General features: G+C 48.9%; 1 protein-coding gene across 1 annotated transcript in view; it reads left to right on the forward strand.

Annotated features, from left to right (window-relative positions):
- Nucleotides 1–26905, forward strand: part of TBXAS1 (thromboxane A synthase 1) — a 149966-nt gene that overhangs the window by 101041 nt on the left and 22020 nt on the right. The window contains exon 9 of the mRNA XM_021692857.1: nt 2680–2994. Coding sequence (XP_021548532.1) covers nt 2680–2994 — 315 coding nt within the window. The remainder of the gene's footprint in view (nt 1–2679; nt 2995–26905) is intronic.

Raw genomic sequence — 26905 nt, forward strand, 5'->3', positions numbered from 1 at the left:
TCTGCCACCTAAAAGGACAGAATGTTCTCATCCAGGTTCCTGCGTCTCCAGAATGAGGATGAAGCCTGGGGAAGGAGCGGTGAGGAAAGCTGCATTTTCAAAACCTCAGCATTGCTCTGAAGGGCTTCCCGATGACAGTTTTCTCACACACACCCCCGCCCCTCCCCCAGCCTGAAACCCACAGGCTGTGGAATCAGGCTGAAAATTCTAAAACTGTTGCGCCGAATGGCTTACTAAGAGGTGAGGGGTTTATTAAAGATCCAATTACTAGGATTGCCTCGAGCTCTTCCTTTTATAAACTCGAGAGCTGTTTGTTTCAAACAATGAGCTGATCTGAGAAAAACCTCCCAACCACAAATCCAGGACTGCCCGTGTCAAGACAGAGCTATATGGTTACTAAGAAAACTTGCTTTAAACCCATCTAAACTCTGTAGACATTCCATCAAACAGATGTGTGTTTGCGCAGTGGAAAATGCAGCACAGATGTTAAAAGGTAAATATTTTTCTAAGCTCTAGCCGATGGGTGGATTAGACACCTACATCTATCAGGGTGCGTATTTTCTTGGGTATAACCATTATAACCATAAAGCCGCTCTGTTTCGGTCCTAAATGGGCAGTGTTCAAATACTGTCGCTGATGCAGTGCAAATACAAGAAACGCATCTACACTAATGCTCTTCTCTGGCGCCCAGGCCCCAGAGAGCAGCCCTTTCAGCCGGCCTTGGTAGCTGGAGGTGAAAACAGATTTCTGCCATGCCCGATGGCCCTCTAGCAGCCTGTCTGAGCAGGGATGAGGGGAAAGGGTGCCAGCCCCGGCTCTACCACTGGAAAAAGCTGCCGGAGCTCTCCCGCCCGCCATCGTCCCCATCCCCCTCCAGCAAAGTCACCGGGGAGCCGGAGGGACAACTTCGTGGTGCCCCGAGGAGATTAACACTCCCCCAGCTGACAGGCCTGGCAATGCTCACCCAGGAGCCAAAGTAACAGAAGGTACTCCGCTCACACATGGTGCCCTGCCCTGTCCCGACTCTGGCCCCTGGGACCAGGGCTGGCAGTGGAGCCCCAAGAGCCGCCCCAATGTTGGCCAAGCATCAGGAGCGAATAGGGGGAAAGCCAGCCCTTGAGGATGCCGCCTGGAAATCGGAGTGAGCAGGGCCGGGGTGGCAAGAGACAACCAACTGTGGCTCAGCTGAGCCGGCCGGCAGGATACCGAGGCCTTCGCTCCCGAGACGCAATGTTCTTGAGGCCCACAGGCTTAGCTGCGAGAACCTGCTGGAATCTCAGGCGATGTCCTGCAAGGTCACAGAAGCTGGGAAGCAGTCAAGCTACAAAGGCCTCACTCCCAAGGCTCCCGCCCCAAATAGCGTGCGCTCGTAAGCAAATCCAACACAGCCTTTCTCAAAACGCGTTTACTGCGTCACATTGTTCTTCGCGGGGTTGTTTATCACAGGCCTAACAGGTGCTCAGCACCACACCAGGCCAGGGGTGGGCCACACGGTCCTGCCCCAGACGTGTTTATACGCTCACGGAGGAGAAAAAGCAACAACACGTAACAACAATCTTACGAGATGGGATTCAGTGCTGACGTGTGGGCCATCGATTATTAATGCGATAGAAATTCAGAAGCCAATGAATTGAGCACACGCCACACCAAGTAAAGGACTTTGAAATCACAATCTGTTTCTGCTGGTGGTTCTGACACCCTCCCTTTCCTGGTCTGGTCCCATAAACTTCAGAAAAGAGTAACATACTGGTTGTCACTCATCACATTAACACGCTTTTGGAAGAAGGGATATGCGGGGGGTACGCTTTGTCAATGCGAAAGCAAGACGTAAAGCTTCTATTGTTACAATTAGTGGTAGTGAAAAACATAAAGAATATGCAAATTGCTGATAAGGAAGGTAGGGGAAGACGGTAAGAAAGCTCTAAGCACTTAAATGGGGTAGGGGATCAGTGGGGGAAAAGGGACCGGAGGGTGGGGGTGGTCTTTGAAGACAAGCTTCCCCAAGGAGCAGCTCTGTCAGCTTCCTACTTAGTGTGAGGGAAGTGTGTGGCCACCCGTCCGAGCCCTGAACGGTGCATAAGGGAACAAGGGAGCACACGCTTTGGTTTAAATCTGTATGATGTTTTAATTGTTTTATTGTTGGAAAACCAAGCAGCCAACCAACAGTTCAAACATGTATAAAGTAAAAAAAAAAAATCAAAGCCCCCCCCGCGCCCGGTTTTCCCACCTCCTCCAGCTCACTGTGAGCCTCCGGGTATAGATGTTGCTACACATTTTCTATGCATGAACAAATACGTGTAATTATATATATTGCACATGTACCGCTTTTACAGAAATGAGATTCCACTGTGCGTATTGTTCTGCAACGTGCTCTATTTTTTCTTTCCCAAAATGGCTTAACATGTTTCCCAATCAGCCCAGATAGAAGGGCCTCATCCTTTTTAATGGCAGCGTCACCCTCTGCGGTTTGCTGCACCAAAGTCTGAGAACCAGTGCCGTGTAAGGGAATTCGGGGCTGCCAGGTTCTCGCCATCTCAGAGAAGCCCGCGGTGAGGGTGCTGGTTCCCATCAGGCTCAAGCCCATTAAAGGCTATGCGTGCAGGTCTTCTTCTGAGCTCCAAGAAATCTCACTCGTGTGACTCAAAGGCTGGAATGGGTATTTTTCCTTCTGTCCCGTAGAGGCGGAGAGATTTCCTCCAACTGATCCTGGATGCCCGACATTCTGCCACCTCTGTGGGGGTGGACAGCTTTGATATGGTCAGACAAATCTTCTCCTCCACCGACTGTGCCGCGGGTCCCTCCCAGCCACACCAGCCCGGCCGCCTGTCCAAGCCACTGACTGTGGACGAGGTTGTAGGCCAGGCCCTCATCTTCCTCATCGCTGGCTACGAGATCGTCACCAACACGCTCTCTTTTGCCACCTACCTCCTGGCCACCAACCCTGACTGCCAAGAGAAGCTTCTGACAGAGGTGGACGGCTTTAATGAGAAATACGTGAGTACAGTCATCCATGCGAAATCCGCAGGACACATGATTTTGTGTTGGTAGAAGTGAAACTTAATGATATTGATAACTTCCTCGCGAAAACCACATTCTAAGTTTATAAGATGAAATTGGGCTGTTTTGCACACATTCTCCACCTCTCTGGGTTAGCAAGTAAAAGGACGTGTTCAGAACAACAGAAAAAAAAGAAAAAAGAAAGAAAAGAAGGTGTCTTGTACATATACTTCACTGTCTGGGGCCTTCCGTGAAACCAGGCCTGGCTCGGGAGGCTCAAAGTCTTAGCTGCAAGTGAGGGAGTGAGGGTCATGGGGCAGGGACTGGAAGGAGGTGTGGTTTCCCAGGGCTCTGGCTGTGGAGTCAGCACTCTCTCTGCGGGGCAGGTGTGAGGCAGGAAAGGGAACCGAGTCCTAACTTGCAGGAGCAGACAGAAGGATGGGCCAAGCCAAAGCAGGAATGAGGACGAGGGCTGTAAATGGAGTGAGGTGAGATGGGGCTGGTCAGCGCTGAGTCTAGATTCTGGATATTCCTTCTAGATGAGCCTCCTCTTTGGAGAATTTGAAGCAAACTTTCAGGGGTGCTGAGCGAGGCAACTTTAAGACTTCATATTTTTCCAGATGCTTTTGTGTGTATTGCTTTGACTTACTAGTTGTTAAAATCATTTTTAAAATCTGTGCTTTTAAAGGGAAGACCACCCTAAGAGACTTTTTTCTATTCCATTCTGATATAATTATTACACTCACAATTTGGGGGAGGTGGCCTGTTGTTAGATCCTTAGAAACTTTTTTTAGACATTGAGCTGAAAACTGCTTTCCAGAAAATTCTACTACTTTATCCCACTGGGGAAGTAGATGTAAGGTCAGCCTTTCTTCACCAAGGCATTTTTCAAATATTTTGTTATTTCAAATATTTGAAAACTTCATTAACTGTGTTCCTAATTGCCTCAACTTTGGGCTCATCACGAGCTTATAGTCCACTTCAAGTTCCACACTGTTGTGACATCTGCCAAGCCAGGTCTCCACCATCCACTGCGTGCGTATACGATTGATTTTTTTGAGCCTAGATGCAAGAGTTTGTATTTATCCTTATTATTGCTCAAGTCAGTCAAAATAATTTTGAATCTTGATTTTGCCATCTGTCATATTAGCAATTCTTCCAGCTCTGTGTCATCTGAGACTTGCTAAGCATGCCTCCAGTTCCATCCAAGTCATGGATTAAAATGTTGAACAGAACAGGGCTTCCCTCCAGGTTGACATTGATCCATTACTCAATATTCTTTGGGCATGGAGTCTCCATAAGCCATGCATCCAAATAACCCTACTACCTATTCCCACCACCCATCTTATCCTGTTTCATGGGTAATTGTGGTGTTTGTCTGTTTGTCTATCGGTTTGTTTGTTTGAGGAGGGACCCAAGATGACAGGGGTACATTACTGCAAGAGAAATAAGGGGAGCTAAAGGGCATATCTATGAGGATACATTTAATGGCACATAACAAAACACAACCCAAACTGATTTAAGCAAAAAAAAAAAAAAAAAAAAAAAAAAAATGGCGGCGGGGGTGTGGGGGAGTACTTATCAGTACAGATCACTGAACAGCCTAGGAATAGATGTGGCTTCAGGTCCCAGTGTCTTCTTGGTTGTGCATCCTTAGTCACGGCCCCATTCTCGTGTGCTTTCCTCTCAAAATCCAGGCAGCCTGCCAAGAATGTCTAGGACTCCAGCAGGCCTCCTTGCTCATTACCAAGAGAGAAAAGAATTGGTGGCCCCAAATTCTCAGCAAGAGTCTTCAGGTTCACTCTGGTCGGGATGCTTAGGTCACTGCCCGTTCTGGAACCAACTATCATGGCCATGGGAATGGGGGCATAGAAGGGCTTAAGCCGGTCAATCCCACCCCTGGAGTCAATCATAACCATGTCATAGGACTGAGAACTCGGGAGAACACATGCCAGAGGGAACTCTGGCTGCTATCCCAGGAAAGCAGTAAAGGCAATAAAGGGAATTCGCCCCCTGGTCTCAAATAAACCAGGACACAGGTCAAACTAAAGACTTTCAAGCACCTAGAGAGTGGTCAGCAGTGTGGGAGACAGGGCGGTGGGTTGAAGAGGGGGCAGGAGCTCTAGGAAGTAGAAGTCATGATCCTCACCTTCAGGAAATCTAATCACCAATTGAAAAAAAAATAATAATGTCTATGAAAACAATACCTCCCTCCCAAATGACACCCTCCAGGGCAATAGAAGGCAGCAAGTGATCAAGTCTAGAAAGTGTGGTGTCATTTAGAGAGCTGTGGGGCCCTAGGAGTCTGTCCCACCAGCTACATCATAATTGTATCTGGTTATGTTCCTCGACCACAAGGACACAAGGACTGTTACTGGCTTCCATTCAGAGGCCCTCGCTCACGCAACCCCTTACCTCTGACATAGCCTTAACCGACCATGACCTCAGGGAGGGTGATACTTTATCACCAAACCTCAGCTTCCTTCCAATCCCCCCCAACCCCGGGAGAACCACCTTCCCTGGGGCTGTGCAGAATGTCGTCAGGCACTGAGACCCCACAGGAAAATAAACAGATTCTGGTAGGTACAGTTTCTCAAACGTTCATGTACAGAAAAGCCTCTGGGAAGATGGTTTAAAGTGCAGATGCCAGGGCCCTTTCCTCATAGGTTCTTATTCTGTAAATCTGGGCCAGGGCCTAGGAACCTGCATTTTTTTGTTTTTTGTTTTTAAAGATTTTATTTATTTGACAGAGAGAGACACAGCGAGAGAGGGAACACAAGCAGGGGGAGTGGGAGAGGGAGAAACAGGCTTCCTGAGGAGCAGGGAGCCTGATGCGGGGCTCGATCCCAGGACCCTGGGATCATGACCTGAGCCGAAGGCAGACGCTTAACGACTGAGCCACCCAGGCGCCCCTGGAACCTGCGTTTTAAATAAACATAACCAGGTAATTTTGATACAGGTGGTCCCTGGTTCCACCTTGAGAAGTCAGTCCTAGACTCTCAGGGTCCAGACCCCTCTCCTAAGAAGAAACAGGGTCCAAAGCCCTGCCCCAGCCATGAAAGATACCCCCCCACCACAAGCCAGGTCATTTTCTTTCTCCAGGTCATAGTTGGGACTGTCTCTGAGAGATGGGAATACATAGGTGTTGTCTTTTTTAAAAAATTGATTTGACAGTTGTTTTAATAGTTAGGTGTTGCACATGGTACCCACTCAATGAGTATTTGTAGGTTCTTTTTTTCTCCTTCCTCCCTCCCTCTCTCCCTCCATTCCTTCCTTCCTTCCTTTCTTCTTTCCTTCCTTCCTTCCTTCCTTCCTTTTCCTTCTTTACTATAACCAGAGTTCTGTTAATATGGGCCATCTGTCAGGACACGGAAATGCAGATTAGATGTTCACACATTTGATATTTTCCTGAAAATTTGCATGTAGAGTATGACTTGTTATAATTTTCCTGTTGCTTTTCATGCAACAAATATTTCTTGAGTGCCAGTTAATGCCAGACTCAGGCCCCAGACCCTACACCCAAGGATGCTCTGACCTAGCTCTTCCACGATGCCCCTGGAGAGCCCCACACACCTCATCCAACGGTTTCCCTTGTATTTGTCAATGAGATCGCTGGATTTCAGCTCCAGAGTTTCTTTCCTCTGAGCCGTATCCTTTTATAGCAATGCCCTATGAGAATCCAATGAAAGCTGTGTCCCTCTCCCCAAGAACAAAAGTGTGTATGTGCACTGTATCAGTCGGGATTCTTTCTATTAATAGTGATAGAAAACTTAACTCAGATCAGCTGGGGAGTTTATTGACCCACATAACAGAAAACTCCAAAGAGGAGATCTACCTTCAGGTATGGCTTGATACAGGGGCTCAAACTCTATCACTGGAACCCAGGTTGTTCTCTCTCCCCATCTTTCAGCTCCATTCACTCTGGGCATACTCCATTTGCAGACAGGATCTGCCCTAGTGGTCTCAAGACAGATGTGGAACCAGTATTTTGAACAGTCTTGACCTAAGTGAGGTACAAACATGGAAACATTTCGTGTTTTCTCCAATTTCTTTTAAATGTGCTCTGATGAATCTCCTTTTCCCTTTCCTTGATGATACCTCCAATAGATCTCAAAGATTTCTGGTCACTTTTAGGCATTGAAAAGTCCAGACTAGTCTGGTCCAGTTTAAAACTTCAGTCTCAGATCCAATTTCATGTCCTTCCATCTCCTTAGCTCAGGCTGACCCGTGGCCTGAGGAAGCTGCCCTGGGGAGGGCCAGTGGTCTGTTTTCTCACCCTCCTTCCTGTCCTTGCCCTGCCCCACCTGGGCCCCCTTCTCCCAGCGTTGGGGCCTTCTAACAGATCCCCCATTCCTATGTAACGGAGGCTTCTCTCAGCACCTCCCCCGCGGTGGCCTCTGGGATGGGGCCCTGGAGGAGTTGTTCGGAGCACTCCTGGGACCTCCCCACTACACAGCTCACTGACAGGGTGGGGCTGCCAGTTCCTGCCTCATGCCTCTGGGTGCTGGCATCTCCTGGCAAGATCGCTGGCTCTGAGCTTCCATGCCTTCCTCAGCATCCACGTGGCCCACGGGAGACGCACACTTTGGCCACACCAACGGGGCTGCCCCCTCCCTCTGCCCTGACATCTCTCTCCAGTTACTTTTCCTCTGCTCAAATAGGTTGGGGGGGGGGCGCGCAAATGAGCAATTCTGCTGCATCCGCAGGTGAACGAACTGGAGAATGGAATGCCAGGCTCAGGCTCTATGGGTGTCCTATCCCAGACCCCATCCCTTGGCGGGCCCAGGGAACACTCTTCTCTAAGCTGATGACTCCTAGCTCTGACAAGTGTTCCTTAAAACCCTCTAATCTTTCCATAGGCTGATGGGGGGCGGGGGAGGGGGCTATTGCAGAGCTGGTTCAGGTCCGGCAGGAAGCAGCGAGAGTCTCCTTCTCCTAAGTCTCAGCGGAAGTCTCCTGCATCTCATTGAGAGCGACTGGGCCATGCCCACCCCTCAACCAATCACCGGGACCGAGGGGAATCGGACGCTCTGATTGGCGCAGACCTGGGTCCCCTGTCCCGTCCCTGGAGCTGGTGCCTGGGTGCGGCCTCCTCCAACCACTCAGACCACAGATGGGGGAGCGGTGGATGCCCGAACCCCTTCTCTTGGGACGCGGGGAGAATGGCTGTTGGGTGCAGAAAACAGTGTGTCCACCCAAGTACACAGAATCCGCGGTCCCCAGATTAGAGGCTCCGAATTTCAAATCTCTTGTTATGCAATCACACACTCCTTCCCGCTGGATTTTTAAAACCCAGCTTTCCAGAGTCACGGGTGTAAGTCCAAGAGCACCTAGAGCCGCTTGCTCTTTCGACTTCTGAGTCATGTGTCCCGCCTGCTCTTGTGTACTTCTTGTAAACGGTGTGGCCGCTTCATGCCAAGCGTCCTGTGGTTTCCACGGAGCCAGTCAATGCTTCCTTTTCGGTGAGAATGAAGTCCTGGCTGGCGGCTGGCCTCACGGCATCCTTTGCCGGTCAGCACTCGGCTTGTAGCGGAACTAAACTTCTGGCAGGCATAAGGATACTGGAAGGTCTTCCCTCACTGGTGAAGATGATCTTGGCCCACCTTTTACAGCTCACACGCTTCATCTCCCGCCACCTGTTCTGACCCAAGTGGCCTTGATGTCTTTCTCCTTTTGGGGTTCGGATTTCTGTTTCCATTTATAATATGGTTATAACCCACTTTATAACTCATGCCTCTTAGGTTGCTTCATTCCAGGGACACATGTGTTTTCTTCCAAATCATCTGGCTTTGGAATTTGGTCTGGCTTCCCTCTCATCCCACCACCAAAATCCAGCTTAAAACTTGCTCTCTCAAGTCATCCGATCTCTTGGAGAACTCTCTCTCTCTCTCTGCCCCCATGATTCCTTCGTCATACTGAGGGGGAGGTACTTTCACTAAATTCAGGCATTGAGGAGCAGGGAGGGGTTTGTACCCCTCGTAAAATTGAGAAAGCACACCAATTGTTTAATAAGGCCTTCATAATGTAGATGCTTCATTGTGTTCTCCAATATCTAATTTTGAAAAGGACGAGAGGAAAAAAAAACAGCTTCTTTCCATATAAATTGTTTTTGCTATGCTTTAGCACTTTATGTGGAAATTATTGACTTTTGATCTGGCCAAACCATTCTCTTTTCTTCTCTTTGGTGCTGGACTGTGCCAACCAGAATTTATGACCCATTTTCCTTCTGTTTAATTGTTGTTATAAATCTGCTGTGCAGAACCCAGTTGTAAATTTATCACAAATTGGGCTGGATTGATATACAACCTCTCTTTAGGATAATTTGAACACAGTTATGCCTTAGAAGGAAGGCCAGATTCTTAAAACTTCTCTTGAAGAGTTGCTTTGTAACCATTATAAATATCTAATTAAAATACAACTTACTCTTTCTTTTTCTCTGAAGGATAAAAGCATTCCATGCTGGGTATTTCAGCTGATTAGCTCATGCTGCCAATGTGAGCAAGGTTGAGGATTTGTTCCTTGAAACATCCAGGGGATCTCAAGGGGTTAAAAAAAAAAAAAGCATATTCTGTGGCCACAAACACACACACACACAAAGCCATTTTGCCCCCAATCAGCTGTTTCATAAATATACATCCTTTGTCACAGGAGGAGCGTTGGGTGAAAAAATGTGAGTAGCTTAACACAAATCTCATCCTCACTATGGGAAAAAAAATGTCTCCCAATTTGGATCCTACCGAGGGTGATATTCAGGGTCATCTTCACACAAGGAGTAGGGCATGGTTGACTTTAAGATTGAAGTGAAAAACTCAAAATGGGTTTTTCCCCATCGGGCAGGTTTCTCCCCTTTGCCCAGGTCCTGCTGTCCAACAATTGAGGAGGAATAAACTTAGGTGTCCTCTTCAACTCCCTCACCCGGCCACATGGGGCTTAGTGGTGCATCTGAGCCCTTCCCTAGAGATCCTGCAATAAACAGAGCACAGAGCCAAGAGGTACAAGGAAAGAGGCAGGGACTCAGGACAGCCTACAGCCCTAAAGTCGAACCAAAATCCAAAGACCAGAGCAGGGACACCAGCATGGCGAGATTTGTGGTAAGAGACCACTAAAGTTTCGTGGCGGGGCCTGAGACTCCACGTTTCCGACAAGGTCCCAGGGGATGCCAATGCCGCAGTCCGCGGCCCACACTGCGAGCGGCCAGGTTCCAGAGCCCATATTCTGCGTCTCCCCCAGTTGTACTGGAGGTGGCAAGTCCTTATTCCTCAGGAGAAAGCGCGGATACTCCCCAATAATTTGCCTTTTGTTAAGAAATTCAAACAGTTGCAAAAGCATTCCAAAAAAGAATGATGCCACGCTCACTTTACTGAGTGGGAGAGAAAGTGATGTGGGGTATCACCCAATCCTGGGAATGTCTTCAGAAGTGTACTGCCTATAATCCTAAAATTAGCTTGCTTCCTTCAACAGTTTTCTCCAGGCTGGGAAGCTAGGGGGAGCGTCTGGGTTGATGTGAAGTCATTTTCCAGGCAGATGAAGGGAGTAACCAGAGCCCTCTCTCAGGATGCACGTGTAGACTGGAAACCTACCATATCCAACAGTTCCCATCAAGCTGGATCTTTTAGGGAGGGAGCTCCCCTAGACCAAATGGTGAGTTAGTGGATATGGTAGCTATAAGAGTCCCCAGTTAAGAGTCCATGTAGAAGTATTACAGTCAAAGAGAATCTCCTCGATGCTCTTCCCCTGGGGCCTGGATTTCACTGCAGGTGCAGGAGCTGCAGTGGGGGTAACCTTGGAACGTGTCCAACTTGCCCACTTCCTGTCCTTCGTTCTGGAAGCATCTGACCTACAGAACGAGATCCTCTCACCCTTCCCTGGCATCCCTATAGCTAATATTAGAGCCCAGAAGTCTTGGTGGCCTCCGAGAGAGGCCTCTCTGGGCGTGTCCCTAGAATGCCATCCCGGAAGTCATCATTTGTGGCCACTGCTGGGAAAGTAGCAGCTCCGGGAAGGAAAACAGCTCAAGCCAACTCAAGAGTCACCAGAGCAGGGGGACCCATCGCCCTGGATCAGGTGGCAGGCCCAGTTTTTAACTGCCCATGTGATGGTTGGGTACACACAATGATCTTCGTGATCCAGGTCACCTGCCCACGTCTGCCCTGGGGACACCTGCAGGAAGGCAGGGACCGTGTGTGCCGTGTGCCAGTGCTGCCCAGTGCCAAGGCCTTCCTGCACCACCCGGGGCTCCAGGCTCTTCCCCACGGCCTGGAGCTGCCCCCAGCCCAGGCCCACGTGCCACCTGCCCTGACTTTGAGCTGCTCCCCTGAGCCTCAGCAGTGACCACCGAGCGCCAGGCCTCGTGCCATCCAGAACTCCGAGAAGCTCCACTGCCCCTTCCTGTCTTTCCTCCCCTCTCTCTCCAGACTTCATAACAGCATTTAATCTCCTTGCCCTTGTCCTTATTCTGGCCCTAGTCCCCAGATCAGGGAGACACAGAAGCTTCCCTGCTCCACCTCCTGACCCGCTGCCCACGTCGGAGCCCCTGGCCACCCCTGAAGCCTGTAATTTTGTACAGGGATATCCCGAATGAGGGCAGTGGGGGCGATCAAGTGAGAGGCAGGTTGGAGAGCAGAAAGGACTTGCAAAGGTTTCTCCTATGCTGCCAGGCTGAACACTTCAGCATTTCTAATTTTTAGCAATTAATGCTCCAAGCCACCACCGCCCCCCACCCCCCTCTTCCCCCACCCCCGAGGCCCCGCAGAGCGATTCTGTCTTGGCAGAGGGAGAGGCGACCTGCAAGGAGCGGCTCCTCAGGGAACAGGCCACACCAATCAGCATTTATTTGGTGCCTTTCATGTGGCAACTCCGAATATTTTATATTCAATATCTGGGCCTCTGGAGGGGCCAAGCTTTGCTAAGCAAATAAGCTGGTGGGGTCGGTGCACATCAATCCAGAAAAGCAAGAATTAAAAATAAACTTGGGAAAGTGGACTCCACAGGTGCAGCTCGGTGTTCTGTGGGGTCCTCTTGGCACTGAGCTAGATTCTCAACTGAGTGGCTCGTTTATGTAACTATTGCTCACATTATGGGCTCTTCAAACATCAGAGGGATGGGTTGTATTCCCAACAATTAGCTTTTGGAATAAAAGAATAAACACACGCACTTTTTTTTTTTTAACTTCACTGGACTCTATCGACCAAAGCCTCTTTGACGCCCATGGAGCAGGGACCTCAGAATGGTATCCTCCGGTGCAAACTTAAAGACTTCTGCTCCTTTTTCCATCCACCCATCACTAGGCTTAAGACCTCACCATTTGGAGGTCCTTCCTTTGTTCCAACACAGTATCCGTTATTAAAATGCCCCTTACTCTTGGAAAGAGGCGGTATAATCAAGTCCCCACAAGGATAGGAGCCCCACGAGAGTGATGACTCGTCTGCTTGGCACAGTGGTACCTCCCAGAGCCTCCAACAGTGTCTGGCCCCTAGTAGGCTCATGACGGATAGGAGTACGACGAATGCATGAACCAACAAATGTCATGACGTTTGCCCCTTCTTTTCTAAGTGCAGATGAACTGAAAGCAAATTTGAGTGGGGGAAGTGTAGGGAGGTACGCGGGAGGTAACGTGGTTATTTCACCCTGGAAGGGAGGACGTAGATGGGAGTCAGAGAGACAAGGCCACCACCGAGGAAGATGCAGGCAGATGAAGGCAGCATGAGTTGAAACCTGCCTTGGTTCATTGCCCACCCGCTTGCCTACTTGTTGTCTCTCAGCTCATGGCCTTTGTCTACTAGAGTCAGCGAATCAGTAGCTTCTGCCTGGGGGCTACTTCCACACTCACTAGTCGCCAGTGACTGGGCATCTCACAGATGGAGAGAGAATATGGGAAAGTGGGGAGTCAGGAGAGAATAGGGACCTTTCTAAACGGTTTGCTTGTGGCCCAGACATTCAATTTACTCTGTTTTCTGGTAAAGTCTTTGTTGCCTTGGCACTGTAGGAAGCATTATGTTTTATTTTGGGTGTTTTGCATGTGTTGCATTTGTTTTTTGGTTTTGGGGTTTTTTTTTAGCATTTTTGTTTTACAGTTGAATACGGGATGTGTGAAGATAGCAACCACATGAGCCTAACTGTTAGCCCAAGCATATGAATATGCCACATCAGAAGGGAGGCTTGACTCCCCTATGAATTACAATGGGTAAGGTTTATAAAGTTAAGCACTTAGAATTCTGTCTTTAAAATTTAAATATTTAGATTGGGTCTCTAGGACACAAAAGGCAATGCCTGTTTCTCATTCGCTTAATTTGATTTTTTTTTCTTTTTCGTGGCACAAGTTGTTTTTCAAAGCCTCGTTCCTTGAACGTTCCCTATAGGAGGAATGTAATTAAACTCCACTGGCCTCCCCCTGCTGGGACTGAACTGGGGCCAGAGCTGTAGGAAGCATAAAACAGATACCCCGCGAAAAGAATCCTTATTATAAAGATGAGAAGAGAATCAACTTCCCTCTGGTTATGAACAAGCAGCTTTAGAAAGCCACCCAGGCTCTTTTTCACAATGGGCTTAGTCTCCAAGACATTTTAATTAGTAATTTAAGACTGGAAGGCAGAGGATAAACTCCTTACCTCCTTAGCTATAGGCAAGAACTTCAATTCGTTGAGAAACTGGTTCAAGTGGCTGAGGAGGAGGGAGGTCCAGCGGAGGGGAGGATGCTTCATGGAAAAGCACAAACTTTTTCATGAAAATGGCATAACTAGGTATCCTGGCCTCGTCAGTCACTATTTGGGGGTCCCGCTCCTCAAAGGCAGTTCTCACTGCCGGCTGGTGACAGGTGCCGCATCTTGGTGGTTCACCTGCTTGGTAGCAGGGTCCAGAAGCTCTCGCTGGGGGCGGGGGGGCTCCCCATCACATTCAGACTTTTCTCTGACCAAGGAGCCCAAAAGAGGGGACCCCGGGACCTGGGTGCCAATGGCACACACGGAAGCACCAAGCTGCCACCCCCTGGCAGTGTGACATGGAGGACTGGCATAATAATCTCTGTTCCTCAGTCTTCCTGTCTGTAAAGTGGGGATAACAACAGTACGTAGCTTGTAAAGTTGTCTTGGGGATTAAGTGAATGAACCCAGGTATGATTCTGGGCACAGGGCCTTTGGACAGACATATTCTATTATCATACCCCTTTCTGTGCCTCAGTTTCCTTATCTGTGAAAGGAAGAGACCGAACCAGACTTCTTTGCTGTTTATATGCCATACAAAACTCGACTCTCACAACTTTATGAAGTAGAACTACCAGCATCCACATTTAATCGATGGGGGAAAAGGGGCTGGATCAGTCAGGGATCTCCAGAAGAGCAGAACCAATGGGGGAAGAGGAGAGACAGACAGAGGTCTTAAGGAGGGGACTCATTTGACTGTGGGGCTGGCAAGTCCAAAATCCTCAGGGCAGTCTGGAAACTCAGTCTGGATTCGATGCTGCAATCTTGAGAGAGAATTTATTCTTCTCCAGGAAACCTCAGTTTTTGCTCTCAAGGCCTTTAACTGATTGGCTGAGGCTCATCCACATCATCAAAGGTAACCTTTACTTCAGGTCAGTTGATGGTACGGTGTCAGCCAAGAAAATCTTCATGAGCACACTGAGATTCGTGTTTGATTAAATATGGTACGGTGGCCTGACCAAGTTGGCATGAAAGACTCACCATCACAGAAGCATCAAGAAGATAACTTGTCAAGGGTTACACACGAGGAAGGGGCCCAGCTTGGACTGGAACTCGCGTCTCCTGATGACTTAGTCTCCGTTCTCAGCATTGTCTCTCGTGTTCAGTACCTCTGAAGGAGTTGCTCAATCCTGGGGTGCCCTGCCTGAAGGCGTGGGTCAGTCATGGCTCCAGGCCTTCTAGAAAGGGGGACTTCTGGGCCGCCTCTTGAGGGGGAGGCTTATAGCTCTGTCTGCCACTTTAATGGCGCTGAGATGTCAACTGTCCGAGCAGATGGGGGCACACACCCCCATCTGGCACCTTCGTCTACACCATCTTTGGCCTGTCATCCTGGCTCTCTGCCCTAAGAATAAGTTTTCCTGGAACGTCTTGGGTTTGTGGTGGCTTTCCCCCCTCATTCTGGGACTTTTTCAAGGCCCATTCTCTGAGTCCATAAGTGCTCTTTCTCCGTGGCCCACACAGTGCAAGATGAAGAGTATACCGGCAGCTTCTTCGCTGACCTGCCTCCCTGGATGCCCACCCCCTGCAGCAGGAATATTCCTGAAACAAACATCATATCCCAGGGCTTCTCTCTCCCTCCACAGACACCGTTCTTGGTGCTTTTCTCATATTTTTTTTTGACACTGATCCTGTCTCCTTTATTGTAGAAACTTCTCCAGCCATCCTAGGCTCTGTCTTTGGGCTCCATGGCCCTGGAATTTTTCCATTAGTTGCATTTCCTTGTGGTTCATTTTCGTTGTGTTCTTTGGTGAAGAGCATGAAATGTGCATCTGAGACATTTGTCTTGCAGCCTGATTACCAACCCGGCCCTCTTCTGTTCTTGACTGTGCCGCAGTCTCCAGACTTGATGCTCTCCTGGCTGGGGCCAGCCATTAACTGCTGCAGAGTGCCATTTTCCTCATCCTGAGACTGAAGGTACTGCCTGCCCTCTGTCTCAGAAGGATGCTCTCCTTGCCCGACTCCTCTGTGATCTGCAGTTGCTCCCCCCTGAGGCCTACAGAGTGCTCCCCAAATTCCCTGAGTCTCTGAATGAAGTAGACTGAGGCCTAGGCAGAATCTGACTTCAGGCAACTAGAGACCTCTTAGCAGTTCCTTCTCCTATCCACGCGGCCGCTGGAACTGAGGGCCACATGCGAATCAAGGCCCAAGAGCCGCCAGGGGTATTCCCTGTCCTTGAGAACTTACTAGAAACCACAGATGTTTGGGATCCACCCCCAGCGATTCTGATGTAGTTGGCCTGCAGCAAGGCTGGGCATCATGCTTCTTTAAAAGTCCCCAGATGGGGGGCTTCTGGGTGGCTCAGTCGGTTAAGCGACTGCCTTCAGCTCAGGTCATGATCCCAGGGTCCTGGGATCGAGCGCTGCGTTGGCCTTCCTCCTCAGTGGGGAGTCTGCTTCTCTCTCTCTCCCCCTCTGACCCTTCCCACCACTCATTTTCCCTCTCAAATAAATAAAATCTTAAAAAAAAAAGTCCTCAGATGATTCTAAGCTGCAGCCAGGCTGAAGAGCTGTTGCCATATTCCCATGAGGTGCATCTGCAAACTTAGCTTTAACAGTGACCTTGGGTTACGTAATTAAGGACAGGACTAACTTTGTAAATACTCTGCCTAATTACTAGACTTGCTTTTTACTTTTTTGGAAGTCACTCATTTGGTCACCAGGAAGTAGTGGGTTTTCTGTGACTGTATTGCAGTATAGACCCGGCCCATCCAGAGAGCCCAGAAACAAGGCGCTGCTGGCAAGAGCCAGGAGGTGCTGGCCTCGAACACTCAGCAGACCGGCCTCTTTGAAGGCACCTCTTATGATTATGATCCTTAGACCTGGAGGATCCCAAGCCTGGAGGTCATCGGGTCTGTGTCCCACCTCCAGGGGCAGGAGGGGCTGTTTCTCCATCTTCTGGACAAGACAAGTGAGGCCCAGGGAAGTCCCTAGACCACACATTATCTCAGAATAGAGGGAATGTATTTCTGACTGCCCAGAGCACGCCTCTCTCCTCTCTCTCTCTCTCTCTTTCTCTCATCCTCTCACCTTTCTCTGAAAAGCTCCTTTAATGATTCTCTAAATCAATGATTTGTAGGCCAGAAAGCTACTAATGATGTGGTCACCACCATCATCATCCTAACAGTAACCATTTATGGAGCTCCATAACTATTCATAATCATTTTCCGTGTTAAATAAATCTGACCTAACTCTGTAAAGAAGTGGGCCCTACGAATCAAGATTATTACGTAAATTAGAAATCACCTACAAACAGCAAACGCAAGTGTCTTAAGTTCCATGACACGAGTCCCCATCTGGCAGTTTTGTTTCTGGGCTTGAGTCACTGTGAGTCACTCACACAATTTCAGGGGGTTCTGTCTGTCTTCCTTAACTCAGTCTCGAACCTGCGGCCAGTTGTAACTCTCTGCTCTTTATATGAGCTATGTTAAAGGTCAGCTTCAGGGGCGCCTGGGTGGCTCAGTCGTTAAGCGTCTGCCTTCAGCTCAGGTCATGATCCCAGGGTCCTGGAATCGAGCCCCGCATCGGGCTCCCTGCTCCGCGGGAAGCCTGCTTCTCCCTCTCCCACTCCCCCTGCTTGTGTTCCCTCTCTCGCTGTGTCTCTCTCTGTAAAAAAAAAAAAAAAAATTTTTAAAAAAAAAAAAAAAAAAAAGGTCAGCTTCAGAAACGCCCCGTTCCCAATCTGTTTTCACCAAGGAGTGATCCTTTGGGATCAAGTATTCAATATCAAGTAATATTGATAATCATGATGGATAATAAGAAGAATTACTATTCATTGAACACATGTTCTGCACCTGGTCCTGGGCCAAGCAATTCTAAAAAAAAAAAAAGTCAACAGCTGAGCTTGTCTAGGGGCCAGCAAGCAGAAGCGTGTCATCTGCCTAAGAGCAGCCAAAGGGGAAGGAGGAAGAGAGGGAGAAGGGCGAGGAGGAGGAGGAAGAGCAGGGGGAGGACTCGATAGGATATGGAATTCTTTCTAAGGTTGCTGACTCCCGATTTTCTGAAAACGGCTGAGAAAGACAAATCCCAGATCCCAACCAATTCAATATGTCTAAATATAGAAAATATTTCCTTAAAGATTAGGAAGTTGAAACTCGGAGATTAAGTGAATGGCTCAAGGTGGAAACCGAGCCTAAATCTGAACTCAGATCCACTAGCTCCCAGTTCCTTGGTGCCGTCTTGCGAACGACCAGTAGGTCTATGGTAGATTGTTCTATGAGAGCAGATGGTTGTCCAAAGTGGGTTAGCACACATTCGGACACATTTATGACCATCGTGTTCGCCCTGTGATAACCAGGTCTCTCTCAGGATGTCGCGAAGTTCCCAAAGTCCTTTCTCCTCCTCTCTTGGGTGGTCCTCTCCTTTTCTTCTGCCACCAAGTACCTAAGGTCATTATCAGAATAAATGGCATTTTCTACTTAGATCTTTGGCTTTGAGGAACTAAGAAATCCTAATAAATCAAGATGTGTCAGACTTCCCCATAAAAAATTAATTAATTTACTTCAACAACCAATAAACAGATCAAACAACATAAAAATCTATAGCAAAAGAAAGAAAACCCTAAGCCAAGAAGTGTATGGTTTCTTTTTACTTAACATCTGATAAATTTACATTTTCCTCCTCTGCCCTTGGGTGTCTTAAACTAAAATTCTATTGATATTTCCATGTAAAACAATTTTTTTCTACGGAAAATCCACCATATCGGAATCCCTCTATTCATTCTGTTTCTTGGGTTTCAGACAGACAGTTTCTCCCCTCGGGAATAATTCGTATGTCAAACCTGTCATTTAACATCGTATCTGGTAGCATTTTTCTCCCCGCCCCTCAAAATTTAGCTTAAAGCCCACTTAATAAGGTTTGTGGGTATCCTGACAAACACCCTTCTCAGGCTCCATGAGATTTCTGGTGAGTCAGGCTGTGATCCAGCAAAACAAACCCTGTCCCATTGCTGGCATCTAAACAGTGTCCGGTTCCATGTCCAGACCTGTTCTTCTTCTCCACAACAGGAGGAAAGGATGAAAACACCACCCATGCCTCCAAATCTGATTTCCTATAGCAAACTTAGCCTTTGCAGCTGCAACACCCGTTTCTTCTGATTAGTGCATTCACTTCCGTGTGAGTTAGGTGAAGGGGTCCGTCAGCTTAATCCCTCCCTGTTGGTGCTCCATCTTGGATAGTAATTTCCAGAAAGGAGCACCTCCTCCTAGTTGTCCGGGTCGGCCCATTAGAGACCTCTGCCTTCTCAGCCGGGAAAGGCAGTGACCAAGAAAAAGCAACAGACTGCCCCCTCTAGGGATTTGTCTTTCTCAGCCGTTTTCAGAAAATCGGGAGTCAGCAACCTTAGAAAGAATTCCATATCCTATCGAGTCCTCCCCCTGCTCTTCCTCCTCCTCCTCGCCCTTCTCCCTCTCTTCCTCCTTCCCCTTTGGCTGCTCTTAGGCAGATGACACGCTTCTGCTTGCTGGCCCCTAGACAAGCTCAGCTGTTGGCACCATGAGAACAGTGATCTGCCATCATATCCAGGCACATAGTAGGTGCTCAATGCTGGATGAATGAATGAATGAATGAATGAAAGCTAAAGCTGAAAGATACTTAGAGACCATGCAATCTAATCCCTTTGTTTTGCAGATGAGGAAACTGAGGCAGGGGGCTTTAGGAGACCACCCAGGATCACGCTGTTTGGGTGTGGTTTCCTGACTCCAGGCCTGTGCCTGTCACCCTCTTGGCTAAGACCAAGCGTCGCCAGGGTGCCCTTGCCCCTAACCAGAGTCTGCATTTGTGGTGGGAGAGCAAGCATGGTGTAGCCCCCCCCCCCGACCCCCAGCACGACAGTGTCTGTATTTTCTCTTCAGGATGAACAAAGAGTCCCCTTTTAACTCAACAGACTTCACCTGCCTTCCTCCCGGTCATTCCTGCTGCAAACAGCCTGTCTTCCAAGCCCAGCCTGGCATTCCTCAAAGATTCCTCAGGGCCATCTGCTCCCTGGCCTCCTCTAAGCTTCGGCTCTGGGGATGTAATGTGCCCTTAGTGAGACTTGACGCCTCCCACCTTTCCAGAACAGACACCAGCATTCCTTCCACAGACAATATCCCACAATTTAAAAAAAAAAAAAAATTATAAAAGCTAAAAAGAAAAAAAAATGCTGGTGGCATACCAGAAGTCTCCAAGAGGGTGACGGTCATCAGTGAAAAAATTAAGCGGATCAGCCCAGAGATAAGGCATATCTATTACACTCTAAATGTTAAATTAGTCAAGTGGTGGGCATTTGCATAGCGATGCTATAGAAAGGGAACAGCAGAAATTGCTTTCTTGCCTTTGCGTATAATCACCCGGAAACATAAAGGCCAACAGAGATTAAAAACCAAATCATGTCCCTTCGTGCTTGTCCAGTGAGGCAAACCTTCATACTGCACAGTGTTTACTGGTGGGAAATGGCCAACTTCTAGATGAGAGGAGCGGGGGTTCTTTACTGCTATTTCGCCGCTGACCTGCATTTCTTCTGAAAGGCATGAAAATGGAGGGAAAGCAGCTCCTGGCCACTCCCTGGGATTGTTCTCGAGGATCTAGACAGACCATAAGTAATTCGGGGAGTCGCTCACAAAGACCCCGGCCCTGCACGTCTGTGGCTACGGCATTCAGGCGAGCGGAAGGTAATCAGCGCCACCAAATGCAACACAAGACTCTTATCAGAAGATGCCATTTTTTCCTAAATGTCATATATACAATTTTTATTGGAGCGTGATGACAGATAGTGAATAACTTAACATAAATTTGCATAATACAATACAGCTGTTAATTTATGATCATATTAAAGCACAAACTTTTGTAGTTTGGGTGCTTAAAGTCGTAGTCTTTGGAACCTTTCCCTCCTGTTTGCTCTTTATTTATTAGTTATTTAGGGTTGCCAGATAAAATACAGGTGGCTGGTTAAATTTAAATTTCTGATCAACACTGAATCATTTCATAGTGTAAGTATGTCTCGTGCAGTATTTGGGACATACTTATACTAAAACATGATTCATTGTGTAGCTGAAATTCACAGTTAACTGAAGGCTTCTAGTTTTATTTGATAAATCTGGCAACTCTATTCTAACTTCATAAACACCTTATCCCCTACTGGCTCTGTGCTCACAGCAGGGAGGGGGGAGGTGTTGTGTAGAGAAGGGTGCCGGCCTCTGGGCCCTTGGTATCTTTATGCAAAGTCAAAGGGATCGGATTATAGAGGTACCAGTGCAAAGGGGGAAACTGAGGTAGGCAGCATACCTGAGTTTTCCTGGCAGCACCGAGTGTTACAGAGCTGGTTTTCAAACTTTCTGACCACAACGCATCATAAGAAATATATTTTATAAATCAACCCAGTCCAGACATACCCATGTAACTGAAACAAACGTTTTATGAAACAACATGTCGTCTTCTATGTGTGATACACTGTATGTTCTATTCCATTCTATTTCCTTTTTTAAAATGCTGGTCTTAATCCCCTAAATTGAATTCACAGTTCCCTAAGGCATCGTAGCCCACATTTTGAAAAACACCGGGTTAGAGGGTTATAGCTCAGGAAAGTGAATGAAGAGATTTCTTAAAAACCCACTATACAAATGAGGAAATATGTCGGATCAGTTAAGAGACTTTCCAAGTCCATTTCACTAATTTGTGGCTAAACTAGGAATAAAACTTGGGTCCCCCAACTCTCAAGCCTGTGTTTCTGGTTTCATTCTACCACACTTTCTAGTGTCTGCTTTCTTGATCTCCAAGTTATAATGAACATTCTGGGAGCCACATTGTTTTTGTTTTCTTTTACCTAATTATATTACTTCTAAACCATTTTGTTATCACTTCATATTCTTCGAAAATCCCCAAGATTTACATCATTGCTGATCTAAAAGGATTATATTATTGCTTTGACATAGCAACATTTAAACTAATTCATCTTGGCACTTAACATTTGATCTTTAGCATCTTCCTTCCCTTCTGGCCCCAACCTTGTCTCACTATTTTGTTGCCTCGGGAGATCTTTACAATGCATATTCCATGTGCTCCCCCCTGGGACAGGCACTGTCAGAGGTGTAAGAAAAACATAAAAACAGTAACTGTTGTTTGTTACCATTTGTTCTCCCTGACCTATGAAGTTGACAGAGTATCTCTTGTAAATAATCCTTTTGGAGTTGAGAAAACATCGGTTCAGAGAGGCTAAGTGTTTTTCTCAGGGTCACACAGCAAATGCAGACTTGAAGAGCTCAAGTCTTCTTTCTCTAACTCCTATGCTCTGCCATCAGGACATGGAGGTCTGCTGAGCTGAGGGGCCCGCAAACAAGTACACTGGCAGGAAAAAGACATCAACCCAAGAGATATCCATGTGTATTGTATACTTTTCTCACACACTAAGTCTAGATTTTCAAACTACATTCAGAACTTTCTGGAATCTGATGATCATTCAGTTTACTATCCTCTAGATCCTCTCTATGGCCATCCACTCTACAACATACTTTTTTGCTAGTTGTGATGACAAATTCCAAAGTCATGCATGGTCCCCAGAGCACCTTTCCCATTTCTTTTTTTTTTTTTTTTAATATTTTATTTATTTGTTAGAGAGAGAGAGAGAACATGAGTGGGGAGGGCCAGAGGGAGAGGGAGAAGCAGAGTCCACTCTGAGCAGGGAGCCTGACGTGGGGCTCGATCCCAGAACCCCAGGATCATGCCCTGAGCCCAAGGCAGATGCTTAACCAACTGAGCCACTGAGGCACCCCTCCCATTTCCCCTCTTGTGGCCCTACAAGAGTACATCCTGGCCTACAGAATCCAAATGCAGGGCTCCTTCTGGTATTTTTATTAGCTCAGCAGTCAGTCAGTTTATGCAGAGAAGTCGACCTGGTGCTTTCCCTCTACCCCACAGAATAACCTTGCCTTTGGTTTCCTCTCGGCCCCAGCAGAACTCACAGGGCTCGGCACAGGGAGCCACAACCCACCTCCTCAGGGATGCACGAAGCAAGATGCTCATAGCGTGACTCACAGACAGCATTTTGCAGCTCCCATGGCCCTTTCCCCAATTTATCTTCCTCCACCCTGAATGGAGCTGGGCTGATGGCGAAGGCTCCGGGTTGGATTCCCTGCCTCAAAGCCAGGCTGAGCCCCCGAACCAGCTGCATGAGCCTAAACCTCAGTTTCCTCAACTGTTAAAAGGGGATAATAAGCATATCTGCTCCCTTCTGTTGGGGCCAATTAAATGTGGTGACAAACATAAAGCACTTAGCATGGGTCCCATGAAGTGCTCTCCAGAAGCATATGTTTCTCTTCTGCCGTTGTTTCGATTCTTCCCGTTATTCCCATAGTAAAGATATCACCCCAGAAGCCTTAAGGAGACACATGTCCCTTCATGTGCCTCTGGTTCTCAGCATCCATGCCCCTCAACCAGCGGTCCCTTCCCTGCCACTCCGGGGTCCCCTTTCAGCCTGGAACTTTCCCTACCCTCCTTCCCTTCCAACAAACTCGCTCTTTTCACATCCCATTTCCCCAGGACACTGTTTCCTGCTAGGGACCAACAAAATAATGGTTGAATTACCAAGACCTGAGGACTTTGAAGGATCTCAGCGATTGCAGGTCGATCCCGAAGGCCCTCTCCTAGGCCTATCATCCAGCAGTCACTCCAGGGATGAGGGGCTCCCCTCTTCCATGTTTCACACGCTGGACCAGACCATTAATCCACAAATCCATCTTCCTACAGCTTCCCCTCATTGCTTCAAACTCTGGGCCCCCATCGAATGACCCTTTACAAGTTAGAGACTACACCCCTCTGGCTTCTGCCAATGTTCTCCATGTGGCAGAGGTTCAAGTGCCCCGGCCACCCGAGTCCCGCTCCAGTCTGTGTCCCTCTAGAGGGTGACACAGCCAGAGTGGCGGCCAGCCCAGGGTGTGGGCAGACGGGCAGAGGAGAACGCGGCAGCTGCATCTGTGATAGTGGTTTCCAGTAACCGGGTGGCCCCATTAATAACCCGTTCTCCGGTAATCTTCCCTGAATGTGTCAAAATAGATCTCGGTTATTGTAACCCTGTAGAATAATAAGTCCTACAAGTTTAAAATATACTAGATAGAAAAGGTACTTCCTTTTACGTGCTCCAAAAAAGTAAACTCCTTCAAGCATTCCGAAGCATGGTGAACAACGTCATACTTTACCCTCTTCAAACCTTTCCTTCCAAACACTTTGCTCTGCGGTAGTTTTCTGTGTCTGGGATTAGTCTGTGTCTCCCACGGGACCAGAAGCTCCACAGGAGACTGACTCACCATAGTAGCCCCAATGCCCATGGGCCTCCCGGGGGGCCCTGAGGAATGAGCAGATGGACTACTCTTGCAGGCTCTGATCCCACCTCATCTCATCCAGCCCCTTCTCCTTTCCTGTCATGTGCCAGACAATCGGGCATCCGGGCACTGAGGTCCTGGGTGGGGGCAACAGGGCAGCCTGTTCCCAGGGTGGTGTCATGGCAGGGGCTAGTCTTCAGGTGTGGCGTGAGACGCCAAGTGGGCATTCTGGGAGCATCTCCAAGGAGAAACCAAGTCAGAGAGTTGGTCGGGCCTACCAGAGGAGTAGTCAGTCTATATAGGCTGGCCAGAGGGGAGGAAGCCCGGGCTGAAGACGGCGGGATGGATGGGGCGGGGGGCACACACAGCTACAGTCGTAACAGCCGTGCACACTCACCAGACTTACTGCCCGCCGGGCGTGGGCAAGTGCTGGCCGTGAACAGGCTTTTTGCTGACTACCAACTTTTTGGAGAAGTCAAGATTATCTCCATTCTGCAGGGTGAGAAACTGAGGCTGACCGTGAAGCTGTCCATACAGCCACTGTACGATTCTGGCTCCCAAGGCGGAAGTGTGATGTGGAAACAGGGAGCAGACCCTGAAAGAATTCCCCGGGGTCGCCTGTACAGAGCTAGACTTCATAGAACCTTCTGGAAGCTTGGGGCTTAAACAATGCCCTGGGAGCTTAAAGGTACAGCTCAGAGCTGACACTGAGCCCCTGAGCGAGGCAGGGCTTCTCGAAGGGATATCACAGGGTCCCCGGTGACTCCAGGGTGCCGCTCAGCTGGAGAACCAGTATGAGTCAAAACACTAGAGGAAGCAGCTCTACTGTGCCCTTTCCACGGTGGAGCCCAGGGGGACCCCAAAACTGGAATCTCACTTCCATCCCCCCACAGGGACTGGAGTTTCAAATCCACACACCCTGCACGAGAGGCCAGAACGGGTCAGGGCAGAGGGACCGTGCTCCGGCCAGAGACCAGCCGACAGTCCGACACACGGGGACAGAGACCACACGCGGCTCTTTCTTTGACTGTGTTGGGCTGTTTCCAGCTGTCTGGCCAGTAATCGTATAGGAATGTTCAGGCCCGAAGCCCCCTTCCTTGGCTACATCCATGTAAAGCCTCACCCCGTGTTTCCCAGTGTCACTCCCCCTAAATCTGTTTTCAGGATTTACTTATTTCAGCTATATACACGATTATAACGTGGCCCTCCCACTAAGAGTATCATCAGAAAGAAAGGTAATGTGCAGGTACATGAAGAGCCTTCTGAAGTGAATTCTAGGCGCTTTTGCTCTAAATCCATAATGATTGTTGCCCTGTTTCATTTACCTTACACACACACACACACACACACACACACACATCGGGAAGCTAAGTAATCTGGGGGTCCCAAAGACCAGAGCAGGCTGCCCAGGCCAGCCTGGCATTGGCCTAGAAGACGGTGTGGGTCACGGGCCCCCCTGGAGCGCAGGGGACAGTGACACCTGACGTAACAAATGGTGCTTTCTCATCAGGCAGATTTGACCAGTTTTACAAAATTCAGCTCCCAAACTGGAAACCCAACCCTAGGTACCATTAGTCTCAGTTTTTGGAAAAGACTCTCTTTCCTTAGATCACTGGGGGAAGATCACGGCATAGCACGGCTGGGCCAAAGGGAGCAGACATCAGAAGGATTTCTATGGAAGGTGATGGCTCGTTGTGGGGTTAACGAACCTTGAGAAGATCCCACAGGGACCTTCCTCCTGCTGTCATTTAAGTCCATTTCCTCCTGCCCTTCCCTTAGAAAAAAAAAATTAAGAACAGCTGGGCACTGTGCTATTTTCAGTCAACTTTGCAGATAGACTTACTGGTCTGGCCAGGACCCTCAGGGGCAGCCCCCACTGGCCCAGGGACAGCCTCGGAGCAATTGCTCTTCGTGAAGAAGCCAGAGCCTGCTGGGGCCAGAGAGAGGAGAGGGGTAAGCAGCCTGAGACGGGGAGCCCTGAGCCCCCTGCAGGTCCACTGCGAAGACTGTAGGGTAGAGCAGTGATCTCCTCGTGGCCCCGGTGCCAGAGAACGCCCCAGACGCTCGGGGGGGTGCTAAAGGTCCAAGGCTCAGGAATATGACAAGGCAGAAACTCTGTATCTACCACACCAAGAGCAAGGCTGCAGAATTCTGAGGCTCCATCTTCTTTCCCAAGGAGCACCCCCTACATCCTCGCCCATCTGGGATGAGACGGGCCGTCGCCAGCCCGAGCACTCGGCCAGGCACCCAGGAGGACCCGTGAGGTCTCTGTCAGGGCCTCTCCGGGTTTCTCGGGGAGAGTCCCCACTGCATACTCCCCGTGTCCCTGGCTGGGGTTCCTGAACACTCAGGACCCACAGAGTCCTGTCCTCCCACATCGACCCCAGGTCCTCCTGCTTCCGAGTGCTCCAGTCCCAAGCCGGCCCTTTTACATGCTCCTGCCACCGCTTCCCCCGAGGGACAATCAGAGGGCGCAGCGCATCCCTGCGGGTCCTGCTTGGATGAGGACGAGAAAAAGGGCTTCCTTCCTCGCTTTCCTTGGCTTGGCCTTGTCAGCCTTTAGAATAGGGCAGATTTGGCGTTTCCTCACTCAGCACTATTTCTGCCAGGCTCCATCCTCTCTCTGCCTCCCGACCTTGTGCACAAACCCCTCTGAGCCTCAGTTTTGTCCTCTGTAAAATGGAAACTCAGTGAAATGATACGCGTGACACTCGCCCTATGCCTGCCCCGCAGGATTGGCCAATAAATACTCAGTGTAGCTGTGAACTTTCCTTTCGTACAAGGACATCGCTGGTTCCACTCTCTAACCGCCCCCCCCCCCCCCCCCGCCCCTGCCCCAGGCCAGGCTTCCTTTCTCTTATCCCCAGTCTTGTCCCCACATCACCTGGCACTGACTTCCCTGCCCCTCGGTGCACCCGGGCTA

Source organism: Neomonachus schauinslandi, chromosome 12 (assembly GCF_002201575.2).
Source record: "Neomonachus schauinslandi chromosome 12, ASM220157v2, whole genome shotgun sequence".
Taxonomy (NCBI): domain Eukaryota; kingdom Metazoa; phylum Chordata; class Mammalia; order Carnivora; family Phocidae; genus Neomonachus; species Neomonachus schauinslandi.